Source organism: Protomyctophum bolini, assembly GCF_963924005.1.
Source record: "Protomyctophum bolini genome assembly, chromosome: 17".
Taxonomy (NCBI): Eukaryota; Metazoa; Chordata; class Actinopteri; order Myctophiformes; family Myctophidae; genus Protomyctophum; species Protomyctophum bolini.
Genome location: NC_137878.1, coordinates 26447662 through 26472877, shown reverse-complemented (window position 1 = coordinate 26472877; position 25216 = coordinate 26447662). Strand labels below are relative to the sequence as shown.

At 42.4% G+C, this 25216-nt stretch overlaps 1 protein-coding gene across 2 annotated transcripts; it reads right to left on the bottom strand.

Moving 5' to 3' along the window:
- Positions 1-4369: 4369 nt before the first annotated feature.
- Positions 4370-22796, bottom strand: LOC308331384 (uncharacterized protein). Of its 2 annotated transcripts, none has more exons than XM_080786805.1 (10): positions 22773-22796; positions 20548-20656; positions 19199-19354; positions 18275-18403; positions 17566-17686; positions 12975-13150; positions 10964-12389; positions 9707-9862; positions 8915-9085; positions 4370-8146 (listed from the first exon to the last, which is right to left on the bottom strand). In XM_080786805.1, the coding sequence occupies exons 2-10, from the start codon at positions 20614-20616 to the stop codon at positions 7518-7520; spliced, it is 3033 nt and encodes a 1010-aa protein (XP_080642931.1). In that variant the 5' UTR covers positions 20617-20656; positions 22773-22796; the 3' UTR covers positions 4370-7517. The 2 variants fall into 2 exon arrangements, with proteins under 2 accessions (XP_080642931.1, XP_080642932.1); XM_080786806.1 differs by lacking the exon at positions 22773-22796 and adding an exon at positions 21956-21984.
- Between the last annotated feature and the right edge of the window lie 2420 nt (positions 22797-25216).

The window sequence follows — 25216 nt, the reverse complement described above, 5'->3', positions numbered from 1 at the left end:
GAGTGAGGGACGTAGGAGGAGGTTGTAGCAGAGTGACAAGTCTCAGTCCACCGCTGGATTTGTCGATCCGTGTTAATCTGACCGAGTTAGGTGCATGTACAGTAGATAATCCCCCTAATTGTCAGTCTCAGTGTGTGCTGCTGGGTCCGGCCTGTGGAAACCTGAGTGGGGTAGAACACAAGAGGATTACATATTCAATCTAGATCAAGTCTCCAAGGAACTTGCTTTCATTATTAGAATCAGGGAACCTCGATTAAACTTTGTGGGGGGAAAATTACAACTATTGTCATTGTGGGAGAGCCAGTGTAGTTACTGTGATCATCATCATCAGAGTAGCAACTAAACAGATGCAGCATAATTTTTGTTTTAATAATGAAGTATTCAGACATATGTATTGGGGTAGTAGGCTAGTAGCAGGGAAGACTTAGACATTAGTTACTGTATGTCATCGTCATTTGCAATATGGGAGCAACAGTTAATGGAACTAATCAATTACATTTTTGGGCATATCTGCTCACTTATTCGCCGTAACATTATTGTGTATGCTGCTGTATGAGTACTCTCTCCTGATTGGATAAAATCGGTATACCAAACTGAAAATGCATGTTATGTTAACTAAAGCACTGGAGAGACAAGGAGACCACAACAAACACTCCTTTAATCCTATGCATCAAAACAGTTCCAATTCTATTCTCATCGCTAAAGCCAGTTCAATTGAGCTGTGCCTGTAATCCATGTGTGCGTGGTGGTAATCAATGCTGTACCACTGATAAAGCAAAGGTCCCGCTCGGCTTTTGAATGTAGATAATGCCGGTCTGTGTTATGGACAGAAGAAGCTTAGCATTTAAATAATCTCAGTCCAAGAGATTCTTTTGAGTAATGCAAAAACTCTTTTGCTATAACATACAATTAAATCAGCCAAGCATGTGTTTACAGAAGTGCCCTGTGAAAATCTATAGTGTTTTGATTTGTGGGACAGTGGTTCTGAATAATTTTCCAATGATACTTCTAGTAGATAAAGTAATTTAGGTTACAACGTTCAAAAAGCAGATCCAGTTGTCAATCTCATCACATTATGAAAGACAAGACGCAGTCAGCCAGAAATTATGGGTTTGCTGTAACAGGTATATTAGTGCCTTTATCTAAAGCCCTTTACAAAAGATCATTACATTCACCCACTCATACACCGACCAACGGCAGAGAAAACCATGTGAGGCAACCTGGTCAACTGGTTCAGTGTCTTGCTCATGGACAGTTTGACAAGAAGAGCCGAGGATCAAGCCAGGGATTGAACCGAGAACCTACCGATACCCAAGCAGCCACTCGACCTCCTGAGCCGCAATACCTCCTCATTCATGGAGAGCTTTGATGGTCTCAAAATGTTGGAGACACACGTTTCTAAGGAAACGCCCACGTTACCTTAATCTTGGCCCAAGTGAAAATGGGAACCATTACAGGTATACGTTAAAATGTAACTTTAAAAATGAACACTTTTCTGTGAGGAACCACATGAAACCCAGCTGGCTGGAGAACAAATTGTACCAGCACATTCTTCTAATCCAACACCTCCACTATTATGCCGTCTCCCTCAAAGTTTTCTTCAGATCAAAAGTCTTAAATTCTTGGAATTTGAACGCTGCCGGGTCAATTCCTGGCTGTATGGCGATGTGTCCTTGAGCAAGACCACTGAGCATTCTGCTCCTGATGAGCAGGTATACATGTGCCTTGCATGGTTCCGTCTGCAATCGTGTGTGTCAATGTGAAATACACTGTAAAACGCGTTGGAGAAAGGCAGTATAAAGTTTACAACTGATACAACAGTATACAGTAGATGCCTATATCTTTTTAATTTGTTTGCCAATACTTTCACTCAAGTCAAATTTATACAGATAAATCTGAATACTTGTGAACAAGAGTGAACATCTTGTCTCAGTCCAGCTTCACATGCACACACTGATATGAATGATAAAAACTCACCATATTTGGCCCCTGGGGACTTCTGTGTGTTCACATCTCCATCGTCTTTCTGTCACCACGGCTCTTCTCTCATTCCTCCGCCTCCATTCCAGGCTGTCGTTCTTGGGAAACGTTCGACAGCGTTCGACCCAGATGTATCCTCTTAATCCGCACAAGTCCATCTGCTCCTCGCTCCCTCCTCTTATACTCCTTTTAGGCTCCAGTACTGTGGCTGTTCATCCGGACAGCCATATGTAGCTCTCACCATCGGCCACAATACCTCCATGGCTCTCTGCATTGGTGAAAAGAAATCCTGAGATTATATATGTTTTTTTACTCAAGTAAAAGTAGAAATAATACAATATAGATATACTCTGTTACAGGTAAAGGTCCTGTGCATTTTTTTTTTATTACTTAGTAACAGAGTATGCACTTGAGTTAAAGTACAAAAGTAATACAATCTTTCAAAACGTGCCAAACCTTTTCGAAGTACACAATAGGGCTTAAGTGGTTAATATGTTTGCTTTGTAATAATAATCAAAATCTTCAAAGTAACTTGAAACTAGTAACTATAAGTAAAAGTAAAAGTAAAGAAAAAAAGTAGCCAAGTAAGCACGGTACTTGAGTAAATGTTGCTTTCCACCACTGAGGCTCTGTCACCCAGTAATCCATGAGCCCGTCTTCTAGTGATCATTGCAAAGTAATTAATTTTTCTGTGGAACAGCTTGTCGTGAGAGGAGTATAGAGAGAGAGATCTGTTGATGTGGTCACCATGGTGACATGACTCGTGTTTTGTCCTGCAACGACGAAAAGCAGTAACTTTATTCACTTAACGTTTTTGAAACCCAAATAAGGTGATGAGCAGGTCTTGCAGACGAAATTAAAGTCTGGTATCGAGGCTAAGCAGGTCTTAGTATTTTATTTTTGAGGGGCACTAGCACCTCCTATGCCCAGGTTTCAGTTTTTGTGTAAACACAATGTGCAAAAACATTGATGAGTGTGTGTAAACACAAACATTGACAAAAGTGGGGACGCAAATTGTGATTGGCCAGAATGAGATGATGTATGATGATAAGAGTGCCCCTCACTTCACTCGGGTGTGATTTTTAATAGATTTTACCATCACTTCTTGATAAGGTGCCGAAAGGTGTTGGTCTTTAAATGGTTTATTTTTAAAGGGCACATCACAGGGAAGGGGAAAGTGGGCCTCTAAGGACCAGGGATCCTTAGAGGGGTAGCAGGGGACCCCCTGGAACCCCTCTAAGGACCAGGGATCCTTAGAGGGGTTCCAGGGGGTCCCCAGCTAAATGTGTTAATACTGCAGTACAATCATTGTAACTACTTTATCCATGCATAAGTTGGCTATTCCAAAATACTGAACTGAAGTTTTGCATTCAAAAATGTTTTGAAAAAAAACACAGCAAAATACATTAACTTGGTGGGGGTCCTTGACATGAAAGAGTTGGTCCGAACCACTTGTTTAGATACATGTAAATAGTTCTGGTGCATATGCCAGTTTTAAGACCAGATAAGTGGTCATAATGTTCTCTTCAGATGTCCTTCACCATAAACACCATAGCAGCTTCCTAAAAACATTCATAAAAACACCATGGCAGCTACCTAAAAACATTAATATATTTATATATAAAAACACCATAGCAGCTTCCTAAAAACATTCATATATTTATATATAAAAACACCATGGCAGCTTCCTAAAAACATCAATATATTTATATATAAAACACCATAGCAGCTTCCTAAAAACATTCATATATTTATATATAAAAACACCATGGCAGCTTCCTAAAAACATCAATATATTTATATATAAAAACACCATAGCAGCTTCCTAAAAACATCAATATATTTATATATAAAAACACCATAGCAGCTTCCTAAAAACATTCATATATTTTAGGAGCCAATTGTGTTCATAATTGGGTAGGGTTATGGAAATCACTTTTTCCCAAAGCAAATCTGTAATTTTAACTTTTCTGTGCACGAGGCCCTCTTGTGGCAATACTAGACTACAGCACGTCTGTGTTACTAGGCAATGCATGCCTAACACAGCACACTAACAGCTTTACAACTCTGGAGACCCAGAGTGTATGGTTCATTGGGGGTCTCAATTAGACTAGTGGGGGTCCCCCACTTAATGCAATTTATTCAATCCCTTATAGAATATAGGGCTGCGATTTGATGAGGCAGCAATCAAACACAAATGTTTGGTGAAACCATGTGACTCCCATTGGAATTGCATTGTGGCAGCCATTAATCACAGACAGAGCAGAGAACATTCGTTTGATACGTGTATGAGGCCTCAAAATGACACTTGAACAGAAGAACAGTTTGATGACCGTGAGGAAATAGACAAAGGGAATACAGCAATCTAAATCAGTATTGAATCATTTTATTTCTCACATATACCATCACAGTTGACAACACAGCCTCAACTTCGAATGCACAATAAAATATATATTTTTAAATCTCATACAGTATAAAATTATAGTGATACCAGCTATGATTGGAACAAAAACAAAAACGACTAATTGGTCACTTCCACTAAATTATTCCCAATCAAAGTTGACATTTTTGATAAAGTAGCTGAAAACACAATGATTTGTTAAAGCCGTTTCTCTGAACTGCTTTGAACGGACCGAGCAAACGAACACAAAGGCCATGGACAACTCGACACTATGGAGAGACGACCTCGTGTATGGAGAGGAAAACCTAATGATTACAAAGAATATGCTGCCGCTTACAGAGGAGAAATAAAATGCCTATAGCTTCTATTGTGCAGCAGGATGTTCGAATTACAATGTCAACCACTAAAACCCTAATTTATACTGTACTTTGTCATACTGTGTTGACTAGACATACACAATATGAACCGGATTGGAAGTGGAAATGGCGTCACACAATCAAGTGACACGGTCATACGATTGCAGACCCATATCCCAAAATCACGAAAGTTTCTGCCAGGTCTCAAATGGATGAATTTAGAGACATTTTGACACTGGTCAAGTCATGAGGTCATGAGGCCAAAACAAACCCAGTCTTTGTAATGAGTTATATAATAAATGTACATTGTGCATTACCTTCTCTGAAACAAATTAATGTCTCTTGTTCAGATTATGTCCAACAGACACACTCGTTCGTATTGCTATAGTTGGGAGGACGTTTTAGGATAGCAATGTTAATAGAATAGCCGATGTACATAACAAGCTCACAGTGTGCTGTTCTGCGGTCTGTAGCTTGTAGATCCACTCAATCAAGCATGATGAGTCTAAACTCTGAATACCTAATCCTAACCTGAAAAATCTACCAATTGTTTGAAACAACCATTTCTCTCAATGTCTCTCTCAAATTTGCCAGGACATTTGGCCCTCATTAGCGCGCGGCGCGCGCACACACACACAAAACTATCGTCTCTGACAGCATGCACATTGAAGAAACTGATGTTTTAATTGGGTTTTCATTCAGCTAACAGCTACAGTACGTCATAGTGTACTTCACCTCTCTAACGACACTGGATACAGATGTAATAAATAAAGGGAGAATGAGTACAAAAACACTTTACGAACCAAACATTGAAGGAAGATTAAAAAAAGCCACGATTGGTTATCAAGTTGATAGAGGATGCCATTATTGGGAGAAACGGGTAGTTTGCCCACCCCCCCTCCCATGTGGATCTAGTCCATTCAGGTGAGAGCGCTTGCTACCGTCAGATTGATGGTGTGGTGGTTCTCGACCTGTGGGTCGGGACACACATGATCTGGGTCGGGACCCACATGATCTTGGGGGGGTCCCAGATGATTAGCTTGATGTGCAACATCGTTTTCTGCTCACTCAACAGTAAACAAGGTATCTGCACATTTCTAAAGTTACAATTTAATGACTTTTAAGACCTTTTTAATACAAAATTGTCAAATATTACGTAAGAAAGAGGCAACCATTGTGAACATGGCCAATCTACATGCTCGTAACATGAAGAACACGTAGATCAGCTATTTTGACAATTTTCCTCTGTGGAACTGAGTGTGTGGGGGGAGGGGGGGTACAAATGGAACCACATACCGGTACTCTCTGGAGTTACACACCTGTAAGCGTCCATTTGGTTCCAAACTATCAATAATTTAGCTGACGACCTCCTGGAAACCCCTCAAGGACTCATGAGTCCCCACTTTGAGAACCACTGGTGTGAAGCAAACAAATTCCACGACAAGGAATGTAGTGTGAAGATTTCAAACAGATTTCCCCCAAATATTGCCCAAATATTCCATACAAAAAAAGAAAAAAATAAATTAAGCAAATCAAGTAATCAATCAATAAATAGATCAATAAATAGTTACTCGTCATGATTGTAACACTCTTATATATAGTTCTCAAGGTTTAACTGTGATAATACTTCCACTATTTACACAAATCACAACATATACACGCATGTGCACGCACGGTCACACCCCTCACACATACGACACGGCCGCAAAATCTCGCAAACTGTGTACTCGTTTGAAATGTAGTTTCTATCTAGAGCAATTCTGGAATTGCTGTAGAGAGATACAATAATTGTGTATACTGTAGAGGACCATGCTGTCTCCGTTATGGACACTGAAACTGAAATGTACGACATATATATTTATATTATGTTTTTACAAGTGATGTAGCCTTGGAGAACCAGACTAGTAGTTTTAATTCTAGCCGCCTAAATCAGGGGACTAAGCTTAACCAGGGAAAACCCATATGAATGCGGTTAACAGTCTATAAAGAAACAGAAAACTAGCTCCAATCTGGGTCCCCCCCCCATGGCCTTTATATTACGGGCAGTTACCGGCAAAACACAAATACTGTATGAGTCCTTTTTTGTGAAAAAGTGAACCGGTTGTTCATGTCAACTGCCATCACAGATAGTAGCAACTCAAGCCCCCTCATTTACTGTATAACAAGCATGCATTATGCTGAAGCCCATGGCGCAGTGGTGTTGCCATTCAGGCTTTGCGCATGCCATGTGCCGTCGTAGTTTGTCCATTATTATTATTATTATGTCCACAGCACCTTGAAGGCCGGTGCAGCAGGACAAACAGCAGTATAATAAGAAGGTTGCAAATAACCGCCCGCAGTCTTTTCGTTGTACAATATATTGATCGACGCATACAAAAATGGTCTTTAATACGGTGTGGCTCGTGACACTGACAACATGATTTCGTATTTCTTTCACTTTGGGAACCAAAACAAACTGGACTAAACTCAAGTTCAGTGAAATGGCTTTTTAGTTCCCAACAGAAGTGAAGCCATTCTGTTTCTGTAATTCATTCTTTACTATATTGGCTGTATACATTTGAACCATATGCATTACCATGATTGTGGACGGGTCTTGAAGCAAGCAGTGGAGCTGACTTGATTTGAGAGATTAACAGGCCCACGCATACTGCAGTTTTAGGTGATTTGCGGTGGTTAGTAAAAACGGACAGATGTGTTGTAGTTTTACCAACCGCCGCGGTGAGTACTGTAAGTGATCACATAAAAACCGGAGTATGGGTGAGCCTTTACACGTCAAGTTGTCAGAGTAGGAACGGATTGGTGTCAGTTATGGGTGTGAGCTCACCTAACCCACTGACCATGTGGGGCTGCAAGGGGGCCCCCCCTCCCATCTGTGGAATGGAACCTCCCGCTGGAATGGAACCTTCCGCTGCAGTGAATGCTACCCAAGGACATCCTGCAGAGGGACCGGGATGTACCTGTACCACTCCAGGCCCCGTGAAGGGGATAGCAGCCGCCCCTGTAGGCAGAGGATTTCCCCCGGCGATGACCTGTAGATGGCCCCATCCAGGCCCCATGATGTAGCTGGACGGGTCGATATTAACCTCCATCGAAGGAATTCCCCCCATGGCAGCGGGCTGTACCATACCGCCTCCAAAGAAGGGGGGATACATACTACTATGAGGTCCCAATGTAGGCATAACGTGGCCGGTGGGCGATGTTCCCATCGAACGGGAGGGTGGCTGAAATGGGGAAGTCCCCACAGTGGCATGGGGAAGCCCATAGGAGGAGGATGATGATGCAGGGACATAACCAAAAGGACTCGAGTGAAGGGCTGATGGCGTCCCAGTAAAGGACACCCCTGAAGTAGGCATGGTTCGACCCAAGAAGGGGCCACCACCAACAGCCGCAGCTGTGCCCTTTAAAACACCTGGGAAAAAGTCCAAATTGGAACAGGAACAGCGACAGAATCGGAAGAAGTGGAGAGGATTGGGGGGAGGGGATTGAGGGAGGGGTATACAGTAACAAAGCATTCCAGTAAGAGAGAAATGAAGCAGAGCAGAGACAGAGGGAGGAGAAAAGAGTTACAACTTGAAGCTCAATGGGATTAAATGTACACTAGCTTATCTACCTATACAGGGTTGTTACAATAGCTCACTGATGCTAACAGGTACTGCACATATACATATAACAACCACAGCTATGCACTACAGTGGGGACACAGTACACAGGGAAAGGCATGACTACGCAAAAAAGAACGCTCTCACACTACAATATATAATATTATATTTGTACTCGCTCTTCCCCCTCTCTCTCTCACTCACTTCTTTGTAATCTTTCTGGAATTCAGACCCACCAGGGCTGACTAGGTTGAATATGCATTTTTAAACCCATTAGAGTCACTTGGGTTTTTCAGGGATCTCCCCAAGAGATTCTTCCATTGTTGGGTCAGTTCAAACAAAGCCCAGCTCAAACTGCCAAAAATATTTGGGTTTATAGGTTAAACTCGGTTATACTTGGATGTTGTGGCTGATGGCACCCACCACATGCAAAAAATAAAAAAGTACATCTAAATTTGAACGAACTAAACCTATGATCAAAACACAAACGGCATTCAAATGCTCATCCTCTGGGCCTGCTCGGTGTGAAGACATGGGATTTGCAGTAGCATTATGCTGCACGCTCTACCTCTCCTTACCGGGGCGTGGTATCTGAGGGAGGGTGTGTGTGCTGGTGGTGAGGGGGGGTTGTTTGGGCTGAGGGTCAAAAGAGAGGAGAGAGTCCAAGTTGACGAGGGACGCTCCGACCGAGCCCAGGAACGCCGCCGTCTTCCGGGCCAACTGGTCCTCCTGTGCTGCTTGCTTATTATCTGCAATGACATAAAGGTCCAATTCTCTGCTCTAAAAGGTGTTTTCTAGCGGGTTGCAGGTGACGGGACGGTGGGCAGGTTTCAGCGGGACACACAGGGTCAAGGGGGGGTAAAGAGAAGAGAGCAGAGTGGAAGACAAGAGTTAATTGATTAAAGTCGTCAAGCGAGAGGCGATTGATGGATGGAAGATGGACGTGAAACCAAGGAGGTGGATTGGAGATGTGACATGTGAGGTAGTAAGCTATAGTAGAAGCGTGCGCACGCACATGCAAACACAAAAGAGTACAACAGCCAAATGACTTTACAAAGAATTATGCCTGCGATTTATTATCACAAGCAGCATGCACTCAGTCAGAATAAAAGGTCCAGGATCACTCTGAATATTTCCCATAAAACAATTGACCTGGCAATTCATCTGGGCAAATAGATTATTGGATTAATGGCTGATTAAAGTGCACATGAATTACACAGAAACATTTAAAAAAGTTAATAAATAACTGATTTAGAGCAGAGTAGGGCATAGATAGGCAGATTTCATGTCAAAAAGAATTTGACTGATAGATGGGAAGATTAATGGAAGGGTGGGTCAGATGAACAGAAATGTGCAGATTAGAGACTGACCTGTGCCGTTGCTCGGTGTGTTGCTTGGCGTGCCCCAGGGGTCACTGCTAGTGCTTTTAGAAGCTGCGTCTCCAAAGGGGTCATCGGAGGTGGCGGTGGCGTCTGTGGGCAGGGCAGAACCCCAGGCATCGCCAGCACTGTTGGCCGCCGTGGGAGCTACAGCACGTGAGAAATGTGTTACGGATCAAAGTAGGTACAGTACAATTATAGTCTTTGTATTTGTTGACGACATGTATTGTTGTGTAATCCTTTTATGCAATGGGGGAGCTTAGGGGGTAGAGTGACTGGATGGGAACCGCAAGGTAATTACTCCCGATGTGCAGGCATGGTTTCCTCTGGCATCGTTGTGTGAATGGGTGAATGTAATGCACAATCTCTGCGCTATATAATGAATGAATGATGAATTGCATACATACAGTAGATAGGACCACAATGGAAAACAAGTCCCCCGGGAATTAAGTATTCAATCAATCAATAAATCGCTGAAATTTAACTCCACATAACACTACTATCACAAAAAACTAAAAATATATATTTAGAGCAGGGATTGTCAAGTACATTTGGCCTTGCTTGGGCCAATTCTTTTCTAAGCCATTAGATGGCAGGCTAGGACACAATCAGGCTAATTTAAGGAAGATGAAAAAAAAATAACATTGCTATAAAAGTTAATAAAGATGAGTGTTGTCTATGGTATAATTACTGTCACCAGTCTGGCCGCCTGTTGCATTGATTTGACCACAAAAGGACAATTAAATACCTTGCATTAAATTCTAAGGAAAGCTGACTATTTCTGTAAAGAAAACTATTACTTTCATTATGTTTACTGCAGTTTTAGTCAGTTAGGTTTCAGTCATATTTTAGTAATCTGAAAGGATTTACTTTTAGTTTACTAAATATCATGATAGACTGAATCTACAGTTGATTTAATCGACTAACATGTATTTTGGCAGTGTTGTGCTTGGATTTTCCGAGTGCAACCAAACATAAAATTAGCCCTTCACTAAATCCCACGCCAAAAAGCGATTGTCCAACGGTTTCTATGCAGGTCAAGCTTTCTTTTCTGCCAACGTGCCTATTGGACAAGGATGGGTTGGGGAGGGACTTAGTGAAGGGCTAATTACTTGTCCTTTAGTTCTACCACTAGTCGTTCCTTAGAACGTTGTAGTCGACACCATTTGCTGTCCATCTAACCGTTTCATTACGTTGGCCTGTCCTTCTCCTCTACTCTCTCCATTGCTGGGACTTCATCACTCTTACCTGTAGCACCCCACGGGTCGCCGTCTGGTTTGGATGTGGCCCCAAACGGGTCTCCACCAGCGTTGGTAGGGGAGATGGCTGTGGCCCCGTCGCCCCAAAGATCTCCCTGTGCTTTCGCCCCCGACGGTGCTCCCCAGGGGTCGGAGCTGGGGGGGGGCGAGCTGGCCGGGTCACCCCACGCACCCAAATTGTCTTTTGACAAAGAGGCGGCCATGGACGCGCTGAACGGGTCGGAGGAGGAGGCAGCGTCTTTGGGCGGACTGCACGGCACCGCAAAGGGATCTTCCTTAGGCGGCGTGGTTGTCAGTGGTGCACCGAACGGGTCGTCTTGAGGGGCGTTTGACGCTGAGGAGAAAGGGTCCTCTTTAGGTGGTGTTGTAGGTATAGCAAATGGATCCTCTTTAGGTGGCGTTGTAGTAGGTGCAGCGAATGGGTCTTCTTTAGGTGGCGTTGTGGGTAACATAAATGGGTCTTCTTTAGGTGGCGTCGTGGGTAACATAAATGGGTCTTCTTTAGGTGGTGTCGTGGGTGCCATGAATGGGTCTTTAGGTGGCGTTGTGGGTGCTCCAAATGGATCTTCTTTAGGTGGTGTTGTAGTGGGTGCAGCGAACGGGTCTTCTTTAGGTGGTGTCGTGTGTGCAGCGAACGGGTCTTCTTTAGGCGGTGTTGTGGGTGCTCCAAATGGATCTTCTTTGGGCAGTGTTGATGCTGCTGCTGCCGTAAAAGGATCAGCATTGGCTGCTGGTGTGGTGAACGGGTCATCTTTTGTTGTATTGAACGGGTCGTTCTTTGGAGTACTGAATGGATCATCTTTAGCGGTGTTAAATGGATCATTTTTAGGTGCGTTAAATGGATCATCTTTAGCTGTGTTAAATGGATCATCTTTAGCGGTGTTAAATGGATCATTTTTAGGTGCGTTAAATGGATCATTTTTAGGTGTGTTAAATGGATCATCTTTAGGGGTATTAAACGGGTCAACTTTTGGTGCCCCGAAGGGGTCATTTTTGTCTTTCGGGGCGGAAAACGGATCCCCCTTGCCTGGTGCTGCAAACGGGTCAGCACCATCTGTGGCGGCGTCGAACGCGTCGGCCTTAGGCGCGCCGAAAGGATCAGAGTCATTTTTCGCTGCAAACGGGTCGCCTCCGTCCTTTGGCGCAGCAAAAGGATCTTCTCCGTTTTTCGGCGCCGCGAACGGATCTTCGTCTTTCGCCGCCGTGAAGGGATCTTCCGGCGTTTTGGCCGGAGCACCCCAGGGGTCGCCACTGCCTTTGGCTGTGGGTTTGGCGGGTGCGCCCCAGGCATCGGTGGTGGCCTCCTCCTCTTTGGTCTCTTCCTCGTCTTTTGACGATCCTGCCCAGGCTGCTGGTTTGGGCTCGTCACCTTTCCCAGCATCCTCCCACAGCAGCTCATCCTCACTCAGCTTGCCCTGCAGTGACAAGGACACAAACAATGGAAATGTACCGAGGCCTTTGTATTCAATAAGACGTGTTGTCTGTTCATGAATCCTAATTTAGTTGATTATTCAACTATTGGTTGCTTTCAGTTGACTGACTGATCAGGTATAATTAAGTTAAGAATAATAAAGTTATGTGAAACGATTTGTTCAGACGCTTTTTGGAAGTTAATTGGGTATGGCGAAAGTTTAGTTCTCTTTTTCTCACATTTTCTGAACATATCAAGGTGGAGCTCTAAATCTACCTTTTTGCTTGCAGCAGAAGCATGTGGAAGTCATCATTTCTTTTTTTTATGTTTTCTTTTGTGGCTTTCGCCTTTATTTTATAGAGGAACAGACAGTAAGCTGACAGGAAATGGGGAGATAGATGGGGGAGTGACATGCAGTAAAGGCCGTCGGGATCGGGAGTCGAACCCACAGCACACTGCCAGACTCGGGCTACCGGCCAAGGTGCCTGGACCGCTGAGCCACGGCCCAGGTGGAAGTCATAATTGTACAATAACGCTAATAGACTTGCTTCCTTCAACTCCTCTAATAAAACAATTAAAACGTACTCACCCTTCTCTCGGTCTCTTTCTTCTCGTGCTCCTGTCTGAGACGCTCTTGTTTGCGAGCCTCAAAGGAAGCGGTTATTTCAGCCACTGAGGGGATGTTGTCGAGCGAGGGGAGACCAGTGGCCCCAGCGGTATAGACAGGCTTGTAGTTGGGGTCTTTCTGGGGGTCCGTGGATGAAGCTGATTGAAAGAAACGAGGATGATGGGGGAGAGATGACAGTGTGGTTTTAAATATGTCAACCAACGGAAGCAACACATTCAACACATTTGTAGCATAAATATAATATATGAATATAGATATCTACAGAATTAAAGGGAGACTTGACCTTTTTTGCAAAACAATATATGTTAATGACGTTAAGAAGATTTAGAACACTTTCCTGGGGGTCTTCATGTGTGTAATACCCGTATGTGGTTTTAGATTTTAGCAGTGAGCCCAGTCACTGTGCAGGCTCACTTACTTCCTGGACTACATGTTGTCTCAGTAAGACTATCCACAGGAGCAGTGCGCCAACATATTATGAAAATGCCCAGCTTTGTGTGTGTATCACATTTGTGATGATTTGATTGGCTGAGCGTGGAATATGATGTATGATGATGTGAGCACCCAATACTCCACACAAGTGTGATTTAATTATTTCAGACCATTACAAATAAAATCATCCGTAGCAACTAATTTCTGCACATTTAAAATAATTTTATCCGATGGCCTTGCTGCCTTGGCATTTGTGGCCTTAAAGTGGGTCTTGTCCTTAAAGGAGAAGACCATGCTAGAAGGCTTTCTTACCTTTATTTGTAGTTGTTACGTCCCCACCAAAGAGGTCCAGGTGTTATTTTGTGCAAAAGTACATTATTGGCCATTTCTCCCAATATAAGCCCTCGATGGGGGTTGGGTTTTTGTGATATATATATAGACATCCTCAGCCGATTACAGTACGGTACTTGTGATTGAGATATATATATATATATTTGAGCTATGGAAATAAGAAAATTAGCACCCGAATGCCCCATTCAATTAAATTCATTGAGGGCCCATTCAATTAAATTCATTGAGGGCTTAGACAATAATGCGCTTTTGCACAAAATAAAACCTGGACCTCTTTGGTGGGGACATAAATACAAATAAAGGTAAGAAAGCCTAGCATGGAATTCTCCTTTAAAATTACCAAAGACTTAGTTTATCAAACTTACCATTTTAATTTAAAACGAATTCATTTAATTAGACCATTTCATATTACTCTCTTAGTGGTGTTGACAGAGTTTTATAAAGTATAAGACAGGTTTACAGTTTCAAGGGAGTGATTACAATAGAGATTGAAATAACAAGCATGGGATGTTTTGAGAATTGATCTCCAATAGGAACAGATGCTAAGCGATAAGAAATGAGTATGAATTAAAACTAATACAACTAGAAATTCACTCTGTCGAGGTGCCAACCTGCGCCATTGCACACAAGTAAGCCATACATGGCCTACTTGTGCGCAAGCAGAGCACGCAACTACTGCTACCAACTAATTTACTGTATATCACAACTGCTGTTCTAAATCCTTTATACCAATTACCAACCTTGAAACATACCTTAGTTACGTCACCATCAACAGCCAATAAGGGACCACCATTCTTACCCCGACATACATACCAAACCGATCACCAAATGTACCGTAGTTACGTCAGACAATCCCCAATTGGCCGACTGACACGACAGACATCCTCAGCCGATTACAGTACTTGTGCTCTGCTTACACAAGTAAGTGGGCAACTTGTTTTATGTTTTATAGCCTACATTTAGAAATATTCGAACTAAAATGTTATAACGGCGGTTATGGGGCTGTGATCGTGTTCAAACAGTGCCCAAATCTGTAGTCATACATCAGACACATCTAGACAAGTCTGGTCACATTTTATGTCCTTTCTTTGTGGCTCTACCATGAAGATCCTTAGGACCTTAAGATCTTTTGCGGTCTACCTCCCTGTGTGGACCTGCCGATGCTACATGGTCTCCGACCTGTTTTGGTCACCTCCCTTTCCCCTTCCCTTTCCTGTAAACTATGAATGGTGGAGCTTGCACAAAAACTAATTTCACTCACTTTCTTACACCTATAAACCATAAGCATAAACCTAGGATGTGACAATACATTTTATTTTGGACTCTGTCCGAGATCCATTATTAAAGCCAAGTCTGAGATCCTCCATATTGGGGTCACGCCACTTCTATCTGGAGATCCACATAACGCATGCATCTCACACCAGTGTGTCTGGAGCTAAATTCTCAAAATCACTGGACTGACCGAGACTCCCTGCTCCTATTCTGCAGAGAGCTGATTATCTTGCCACTGAGGCGTGTTCACTAGAATTTCAATGTGGGTTTTCACTCTCCTGCAGACTCTGTCAGAATAGGAGTTGTGTTTATCACACCTTAGATGACCTTATTAGCTTTGTCCAGAGGTGGCGACAAGATGGAAAACGTATCTGCATTTGTTTCTGGAATATCAGTACGAGAACTATGAATTTGAAAATACCAATAAAAATCACAAGATTGGATACTTAAAAAAATAAAATACTAAATCAATCAGCAGCAAACGTGAGGGCTAAAAATAGCAGAGGGTTAAGCGTTTAGTTTCCATACTTCATAAACTCCCATTCCCTGTTGTCTAGAGGGCACACATTTCTGGTCTTCAACCAGCGAGAGATACAGTGGAAGTGGAAAGCGTGATTGCAGACTCCCCAGGCAACCTTACACTCCTCGGTCGTGTCGCTAGCGCTACCTTGAACGGCCTGGCACTCTATACAGGGATCCATGATGTGATTGCGGCAGATAGCACAGTTGTTCACTACAATGTCCCAGGACCACATTGTCACGGCATTCCACTTCTTCACTTCAAAAGGTTTCTTGTCTCTGCTGCCGCTCTTGGCATTTGCTGTGCTAACATCCATAACCGTGTTGAAAATAACTTCTCCCACCGTAGTAGTTTTAACGCAACAAACCTGTGATGCGATAATAATAGTCCTTTATTCACCTCTGTCCCTTTTAAACAAACCTCTCACGTCATCAATTAAAACGTCAGTCTTGCCTAAAAGAATATAAAAAACATCACACCCATGTGAAGTGGGGGGCACTCGTCATCATACAAATCACATTCCGGCCAATCGCAAATTCGCGTCTTGACTTTTCCGTCTTCACTTTTGGTGACTTGCAACGTCGGTCAGAGAACCATAAACCCCTTTGCCGACACTGAAAGTTGCAGCGTGGGTTGAGCTGAGTGAGGGGCGCTAATATATTAAAGTCTAACTCATGTTGATTAGGTGATGTAATGGTGATGTAAAACGGTGCCAACACAAACATTAAACGCCACTAACAATAAAGAGACAATATGACGTAATGAGGCACATTATGACGTACATTTTCCCTTCATTGTCAATGGCGTTTACAAAACAAAACATTGAACTAGAGACAAACATTAAACCTGTGTATAGGAGGGGCTAGCGAGCGCCCCTCAAAGAGTTTCACACGTTTTTTTTGAGGGGCACTATAGCAATGATTTGATTGGCTGAGCAATGTACGTATTGAAGATACGTAAAAATAAAGTGAGGGGCGCTCTTATCGTACATCCTCATGGCGCGCCGTAACATCGTAAAATTTATCCATTCATTGTCAAAGGGAACACTGATAACTGAATATAGGAGGGGCTAGCCTAGCGCAGCGCCATCTAATAGAAGAGTTACTAGAGGGGGCAGAAACAGAGCGCTCGAGTGCTGTTCATGCAGCTTGAACTGAGACAAGCTGGAGTTGGAAATACATTGTTTTCAACAAGGGTGGCGCAAATAAGAGCTATTTTAAGCATGTGTGCAACATGCCAACTGTTTTAAAGTATTGTACAGTAACAACTTAAGTCTCTTTAATGTTTATGTTGTACTATAACTACAAAACAATCTAAAATAAAGGGATTTAAGATCATTAAAGCTGGGCTGTTGCCTGGGTCCAATGCATTTCTGCCTACTTCCGGTCCAGGACTTGTCCCAGTTGGTTGTCCCCACTCTCAATAGAATTCTATGTAGGAGAGCCGCCATTGGACTGGCCCCATGAAGTGAACACAGTTTGTGTAACTCTGTCTATATGGCTCTGGCCTAGCGCCCCTCAAAAAGTGACAGAAAAGTGAGGACGCCAATTGTGATTGGTCGGAATGTGATGATGATATGATGATAAGAGTGCCCCTCACTTCACCCCTCACTTCTGGCAATTGGAAATATCAGGTAACGATTACAATTTAGGCATTTAGCAGACGCTCATAATCCAGAGCGACAATGGCAACTGGGGCAGGGGGGGGAAACGATAAATCGAACTAATCGATGAAAAGAATTTGGACAACTCTGAAGTAAAGTAACCTTACATGCTTATTCGATTCATTGATCTATGAATTTGCTTTAGATTTTATATCAAATTACATCAGGAATCTCTGTATATGGCCATAATAGGAACAAGGACAGGCAGATACAGATATCTTTCTCCATATATGGGCATGAAAGGGACAAGGGTATATATATATATATATATATATAGGTGTTAATATGCGAAATTCTTTCATTTAATTTCTCACCAGCAGCACTCTTTGATGTCTTCTCTCTGGTCTTGAGGGCAAAGTCTCTCTCCTGTTTCAGCTTCTCCTCGTCTTCCATGAGGACCAGGACAACCTTGGCCTTCTCTCTTACATTTCCACCCTGTGGATTGAAGACGCATCAGACAAGAAACAAGAAATAGACTATGAAAATCACCAATTACATAAACCAGAGAGTTTGCAGGAGACAGGCTGGCATTATAGATCCTCATATCAGAACATTACAAGTCACACTGGCTAAAGCAGGGGTGCTTTAGCCAGGCGACCCCCAAGGAGGGGGGGGGGTCGCCAAATTATTTTGGTGGGGTCCCCAAAGAAATGTGACTAATTGTGACTATATGTGGTTTCAGTATTTATTTATGATGCATTTGCGCTATTAAGGTTATTGTAGCGGTCAATTTGTATTATATGAGGGGGTCGCGTGACACAGCCAAAGCATTTCCGGGGGTCCCCAGCCAAAAACGTTGAGAACCCCTGGGCTAAAGAACTGACCACAAATCATAACATCCAGGGTTTGAGACCTCGAAATCTGTGTTGCATCATGCCAGCTCACACCGGCGTGTGAGAAAACGTGAGATACGCCTGAGAGTCCAACATGTCAGATGACTACATAAGGATATCAGCAGTGCGTGCTGTTGCAACAGTAGTGGTTGCTAGGCAACAGCATCACCAGGAAGTCAGCAATCGTCACCTGATCTTTGCCGTCCTTCTCGATATAGCGGAACTCTGTGAGAGCTTTGACGATGTAGACGTTGTCCGTCAACTTCAGGAGCACCCGGTCATCACCCGTCTTCAACAGGTACTCCAGCAGGGTCAGTGACTGAGGCAGGAATACAACAAACATGAACAATAATAAAAAATATGCATGGTTAACAATAACATCTAACTTTAATTATACACAGAAGTAAATATGAAATACATGAACTGAACATTATTTCATTTACCCCTTAAGCCCCATTGAAAAATCACACCCATGTGAAGTGAGGGGCACTGCTAGGATTAGGTGATGTAATGATGATGTAAAACAAACGGTGTCAAAACAAACATTACATTCTTTATTGTTAATGGGATTTAATGTTTGGCGTTTTTAAATCAAACATTGAACTAAAAACAAACATTAAACCTGTATATAGGAGACCCAAAAAGTTATAAAAGACCAACCGAAAAATAAAAATAAATAACACCTGTGTGAAGTGAGGGGCTCGCTTATCATCGTACATCATCATACATCATCTCATTCCTGCCAATCACAATTTGCGTCCTCAGTTTTGTCTTCAATATTTGTGTTTACACAAACACTCAAAACTGTCCATTCATTATCAATGGCATTCAATGTTTGTGTTCACACACCTCCTCAAAGCTGGACGTAGGAAAACAATCACACTTGTGTGAGGTGAGGGCTGCCTGGATATGTTTGTTTAAAGTGCTCTAAACATTAAAAGTCCATCGACTTGGCGGAACACATGACGTCACGTTATAAGGGCTCTAAACAAACATTAAAAAGTCCATAGACTATTATGACGTAATTCCGAAACCAGACGCTGTGTGCGCACATGCATGCATGCGTGCATGCGTTTGTGCGTGTGTAAGGAAAAGAAGGTTGGGAACCGCCGACCTTGTGGATGTGTCTCCAGTTCTTGTCGTCCTTCAGTCGTTTCCAGAGCATGGTCATGATCTCGTTACAGGCCACCACGTTGTAGGTCAGGTCTGAGATGTCTGCCATCTGAGAGCTGGACGGACCCCACGGGTCATTGGACGTGGCCTCCCTCACCTGGAAAACACACAAACATTACAGGGAAATGTCCATTGTTTTTATCACGATCGGCCAATACCGAACTTGTGCATAAGGGGAAAATTTGAATATTTCCAAAATTATTATGGCAATGCTTCAGTAGTCTACTGATCTACCGCAACCGTCTCCAGTGCAAAATGTTATATTGTGACGTTTTGGAGACAATGAGTAGGCTGCGTTGATCACGGCTACTCTTTAGACAGCAGCGACGCGCATTGTCTGACATTACAAACCAGAGTAATGAATGCTCTGACTTGTATACCACTTAAATGGTATATAAATATAGATATTTTTGCTGAGACCTGGTAGAGATACTAATGGAAGATTGAAAGGGTGAAATCGGAGGTTATGCCCCCTGTATTAATTTTCTTCACTGGCAGTAAGCTGAGCAGGAGACGGTGAAGGAGAAGCAAATATGGACACGGAAATAACTCTGAGCTCTGGGTATAGACCTCTACTGTATGTCCTTGGAGCTGTAAACCTTACGACACATTTTCATATTCTGCAGCAATAAAGGAATTTGAATGAACAATATAATGGAAATGTAGGTCGTCACTTGTCCACTGGGGCTTTTTATTTTACCCCGGCTGAAAACGGCAGGGCGCTCGCCTGCAAGCGCTTCCAGTTCGAGGCGTCCCGAATTGAAAATATTTTAGCAGTCGGCAGGCAGAGCAAACGATGTGCGTGCACTGCACACATGCGAGCGAGAGGCAAAATCACCAAGACGACGCCAAATTGCTTGAGTTTCCAAAAAGCTCCATTATATACAATAAATAACATGCACTGCGCTTTTAAAAAAAACAAACAAAAAACACATCTTGGTGGACACAGCCAAGTTCCATCATGTAGTTCCGGAGGCGAGTGTTAAAATGCTGTCGGCACAAGAGAAAAAACGGCAAAGCAGAATGCACACAAGTGACACAACGAACAGTCTCAAAAGGTGCTCGGCTCAACAATTTCATGAAACTAAGAACAACGAGGACACAATAAATCCTTTTCACTCTCCACAGACAGAACAACGGACGCGTTTCACTTTCAACCCAACAGGTCTTCCACAGCGTTGTGAAAAGGACATGAATTATGTGGCAACTGTTTTCTATTATATAGGCACACCATTTAGATATGTTACTGGTGAAACCAATGACCCTCGTGAGTCGGGCTTTCCTTATTACCTTGACCTCGGCCTCAGAGTAGTTCTGGACCAGGTTCTTCAGCTGTCTGCGTAGCATGGAGGACGTCATGGTGTCTGATGGGAGGACGCAGGGATCAAACCACCAGGATCTAAATGGACAGTACCGACAGGACAAGAGGAGAAGTGCTTTTCTTGACTGAATAAATCACACAATACATTTAATATGGTGCCATGACAATTGCGCTACTGTTTTTATGGTGAAGTTACATGCTTGTTTCCATTTATTTTCTTTCTGCTCTCTGTCTTCTCACAGAATACTATAAAAGTATGGAGCACGGACAAAAAATGTAATAAAAACACAACACATCTTTACATTTTTTACACCTGTAAACCTGTGAAGTGATAATTCTGATTTTGCCATGACTTCACTCTTTTTGCTAGGGTTTTCAACTTTGCAATGTTGTCACATCTGCATACATTATAATATACAGTACTAGTGTATTTAATTACTCTATGCTGTATAGCCGAATCCGCCGAGCGGCAACCATAACTGAGGTGTCAATCGGCTCAAAATGAGAGCCGTATTGACACTGCAGTTGTGATGGCGCCCAGGGCAGCGCTCAGCGGATTCAACTATAGCATTTTCAGAGTGCCACCCCTAGATTTTAACTGGCAACATCAGGTCCATTCTCTGACTAAGCATGTCCTGCAGGCATCACTGCCATGAAAATAAAATATAATAATGGGTTAAGCAAAATGAACACAAACTAATTTCTCTCTCTCGCTCGCGCGTGCGCGCGCGAGCACACACACACACACACACACACACACACACACACACACACACACACACACACACACACACGGTTTCAACTCACATTGAACTCTTAACTGCAGGTAAACTAATGACTACAGTATAACAATAGGTCCTTTGTGAAATACACATGCATGCAGACAGATTGACAAAACAGTCAGACACTCTTACACTAACTGCATAAGTTGACACTACAAAATATGCGCACACACCTCTACCTGTCAATTAACTTTTTGAGGGGTGCTAGCCCCTCCTATATTCAGCTAGTGTAGATTTTTGTCCTAACACAAACATTAAATGCCTTCAACAGTGAATGGGGAATTTACGTCATATGTAGAGCAAATCGTCAATTTTGTCCTAACACAAAGATGAATTCCCATTGACAATGAATGAAGCTGCGTATGATGATAAAAGCACCCCTCACTTTCACAAGGGTGCGATTTTTATTTTTCATCTAGCTCTGTGGTTCTCAAAGAAGGGTTCAGGGACCCTCAAGTGTTTCTTGGAGGAGGGGGTTCTAAATGATCCCTGTGAGAACCACCGATCTAGCTGAATGACACGCTCATTCTGTTCCCTCTCTTCCCCCTGACTGACTGACTCAAACCCTCCCAGCACAGCAGAAACCTGATCTTACCACTACAAGGAAACAACAGGATCAATCTGGTGCACATCATCATCAGTGGCTGCTATTGAGTCACAAACAATCAGCAAAATCAGGGATGCAGCTAGAAAACGAGGTTGTGATAACAAAAAAATAGCAAACATTTGATAAAGGCAACTAGGCCAGCATGTCCATACGTTGCAATTCACTCCGTGAGTGTGGTCAGGCTTGCTACAAAACAAGTCATCCAGCATCTACACATTAAAAATGCTCAAATGCTAATTTGAGAATTTCAATAAATGTAACCACATGGACCCATACCCATGTGTAACTCTAAAATTATACCCTGTCGGGTCTATCTTGGTGTTCATTTGTAGGCTACCCAGTCACAGAGGTAGGATTTTGCAGTGTTATTTGTATATACGTCCACTACACCAGTCTGGTTTTACACTGGACCTAGTCAGGGTCACATGCTAGCTACGGTGCGACAGAGAACGAATGATCCTCGCTCGAGACACACACAGACGTAGTTAGCATTGCGCATTGGGTGTCAAAAAGCATCTACATACTGGGGTTGATCTCTTACTGTCACGACTCCCTTTTCAGAACCTTGGACAGCGAACTGAAGATAGCTATAGCCGTTAGCATCATCGCCAATTACGGCTAGTGTTTGTTTTCAAGCCGAGCTGCCTGTACCACCCAAAAAGCGACCTTTAATTTAACTAGCTACGGAAATGGCTGTATTCATTTAAGCAACGCCCGTGCGGGCTTCGCTTCACCATCACGTCCAAAACGCGGCCGTCAATTCATGCAAAATAATGTAATTTCAAAGAAAAATAAAAGCACTAACCCCTGACGCTGCCTTCGAGGAGGAGGATGAGGCGACGATGACTTCCGCTTCCGCAATATACGACACCTGCCAAGCCACGCCCCCAACTTCAAATGGCCTTTAGAAACATTGTAGCTACTTTGTGGGTTTAAACTTTAAATGCTATTTAACAAGTGTTCAAACAAACCTTTTTCAATTTGAATATAATATGAACATATCACTAGTCTCACTGTATGTTAGCAATGTATCCAAGTGTAAGCCACTCATCTGCAGTGGTGAAAGAAAGTAGGTCTACTCACATTTCTTTTTACATACGGTATTAAAGTTAAAAAAAATCAAAAATACGGTACTGTTTTACAAGTAAAAGTCCGGAATAGAAAAAAGTATGCCATCAAAATGTAGGCCTACTGACAAAATACCAAAAGTAAAAAGTACTTAGTCATTATTCAGAATGTCCTATTTCACATGTTTTCAAAATTTGATTTTATACATTTAATGTATAAAAATCATCTGAAAACAGCATATCTACAAGCTCAATGCCTCGCATAACAATGTGAGGCATTGTGAGCTTGTAGATCGGCTATTTCCAAATGTAGGTAGGATTGAAGTGGTTAATGTACATGTTTTGTAATAATAATAAAAATCTACAAAGTATAAACCAGTACCCGTACCGTATACGTTTTTTTAAAGGCAGTGGAGTAAAACATTATTTGGATTTGAGATGCAGTGGAGTAGAAGAAACAGTATTGGAAATTATAAATACTCAAATACAAATATCTCAAAATTGTACTTAAGTATAGTTACTTTCCACCACTGCTTGAAACATGATCCTGCGGGGTTTTTTTTGTCTTTTGTGGAAGTTCCGGAGATTCTGTGCATTTATTCTAAGATAGAAGAGCTTGTGCTGTCATCACAGAGCCACCAGATGGCACCGCAGCAAGCAGAGCTCACCAATTTGCCTCCGTTCTTTCAAAGAGTCAAAGCCTCAAAGGGTTGTGCTGTGATGTTGAAGTATACAACAAAATAGATAGTATCATAGTAATTTATCCCACTTCCCACATCATGTAATTTAATGTTGTAGTCATCTTATTTATTGTAAGCCAGAATCAGCACTTTTCCAATACTACCCATATATCTCTGCTGCCGGGAAGAAACCACGTAGGCCTACCTATAACTCCAAAATGTAAATTTTTCAGGGAAAGGAAAATATATATTTTTCAGGAAATTAAGAAAACCTTATATTTTGAAAACAAAGCAATATACTGCCTCATTAAAGTTGGTGTTGTGACTTTATATATTTCCAATTACTTGCATGAGAGGTGGTGGAGTTAGCTGTTTTAGCAGACAGTTTGAGGGTCCAGTGGAGTTTACCACTTTCCATTGGTTCGATATTTTTGAACGCGTGCATGCGTGCGCACGCGTGATGCGCGTGTGTGCGTGCGTGTAAGGTGCATAACATAGATGAGTCAATCGGACTTGAGTCATTCTGGTCTCGCCTAAGAATGTATGTGAGAGAGTCTCTCTCTCTGTCTGTGTGTGTGTGCATATTTTGTAGTGTGAACTTATGCAATTACTGTTTTGTCAATCTGTCTGCATGCATGTGTATTTCACAAAAGACCTATTGTTATACTGTAGTCATTAGTTTAGCTGCAGTTTAGAGTTCAATGTGAGTTGAAAGCCTTGTTGTCTAGAAAATGTTACATACATTGTTCTCTCCAATTCTAAAAATGTATCAGTGGTGCTCAAACTTTTAAATGTCAATGACCCCATCAAACATTTTGCTTGTGCCAAGTACTACCATAATCAAATATTTGAGAAAAAGTTTGTGGGAGGGACCTCCCAGAAGAGGAGATTTGTTTTTCATAAATAGCAGCGTGATGGGTCGTGATCTGCTTGTATATCTGCTGTTTTCTGAGAACCACTGTTCCAAACCACTGTTCAAAATCAGTGTAAGTTTTTTTAAAACGTATGTTATTTTTAAACGTATGTTGCTATATGTTATAGCTAAAATCTAAAATGACACGGATGCTTTCCCAGTTAAAATATCTTCACTGAAAGTAGCCTATTGAAGATTAAATTGTGAGATTGTCGAGCTGCTATTTTTTCCAAAGGTTTTCCCCAGGAATACGGATGCTGGGATTTAAGAGGTTGGCGTTTTATAGCATTTTTTTTTTTGAAAACGTCACTTATTTGAAATAACTTATAATAGCTCTCAAGTGCATTTTATTGACTAGCTTGCCAACAAGTTCTAAGTACACACCTCGCCTTTCCCTTTTCTTTGCTCCCATTGCAAGCAAGGGAGCTTGAAAGTCCTCCCAGCCCGTCTGTCCACCATGGGCTCAAGAGCCTTCAGCCACTCTGCCCCTCACCTCTGGAACTCCCTCCCCCCTGACATCAGAAACATGGACTCCATCACCATATTTCAAACTCACCTCAAAACCGACCTGTTTAGGCAGGCTTATGAC

Bases quoted from the DNA above. Each gene is read 5' to 3' on its own strand.
- LOC308331384 (XM_080786805.1), bottom strand. From the start codon at position 20,616: ATGACGTCCTCCATGCTACGCAGACAGCTGAAGAACCTGGTCCAGAAC. The intron at 19,355-20,547 runs GTAATAAGGAAA...TGTGTTTTCCAG, and splicing joins ACTCTGAGGCCGAGGTCAAG to GTGAGGGAGGCCACGTCCAA. The intron at 17,687-18,274 runs GTGACGATTGCT...TTCAATCCACAG, and splicing joins AGAAGGACGGCAAAGATCAG to GGTGGAAATGTAAGAGAGAA.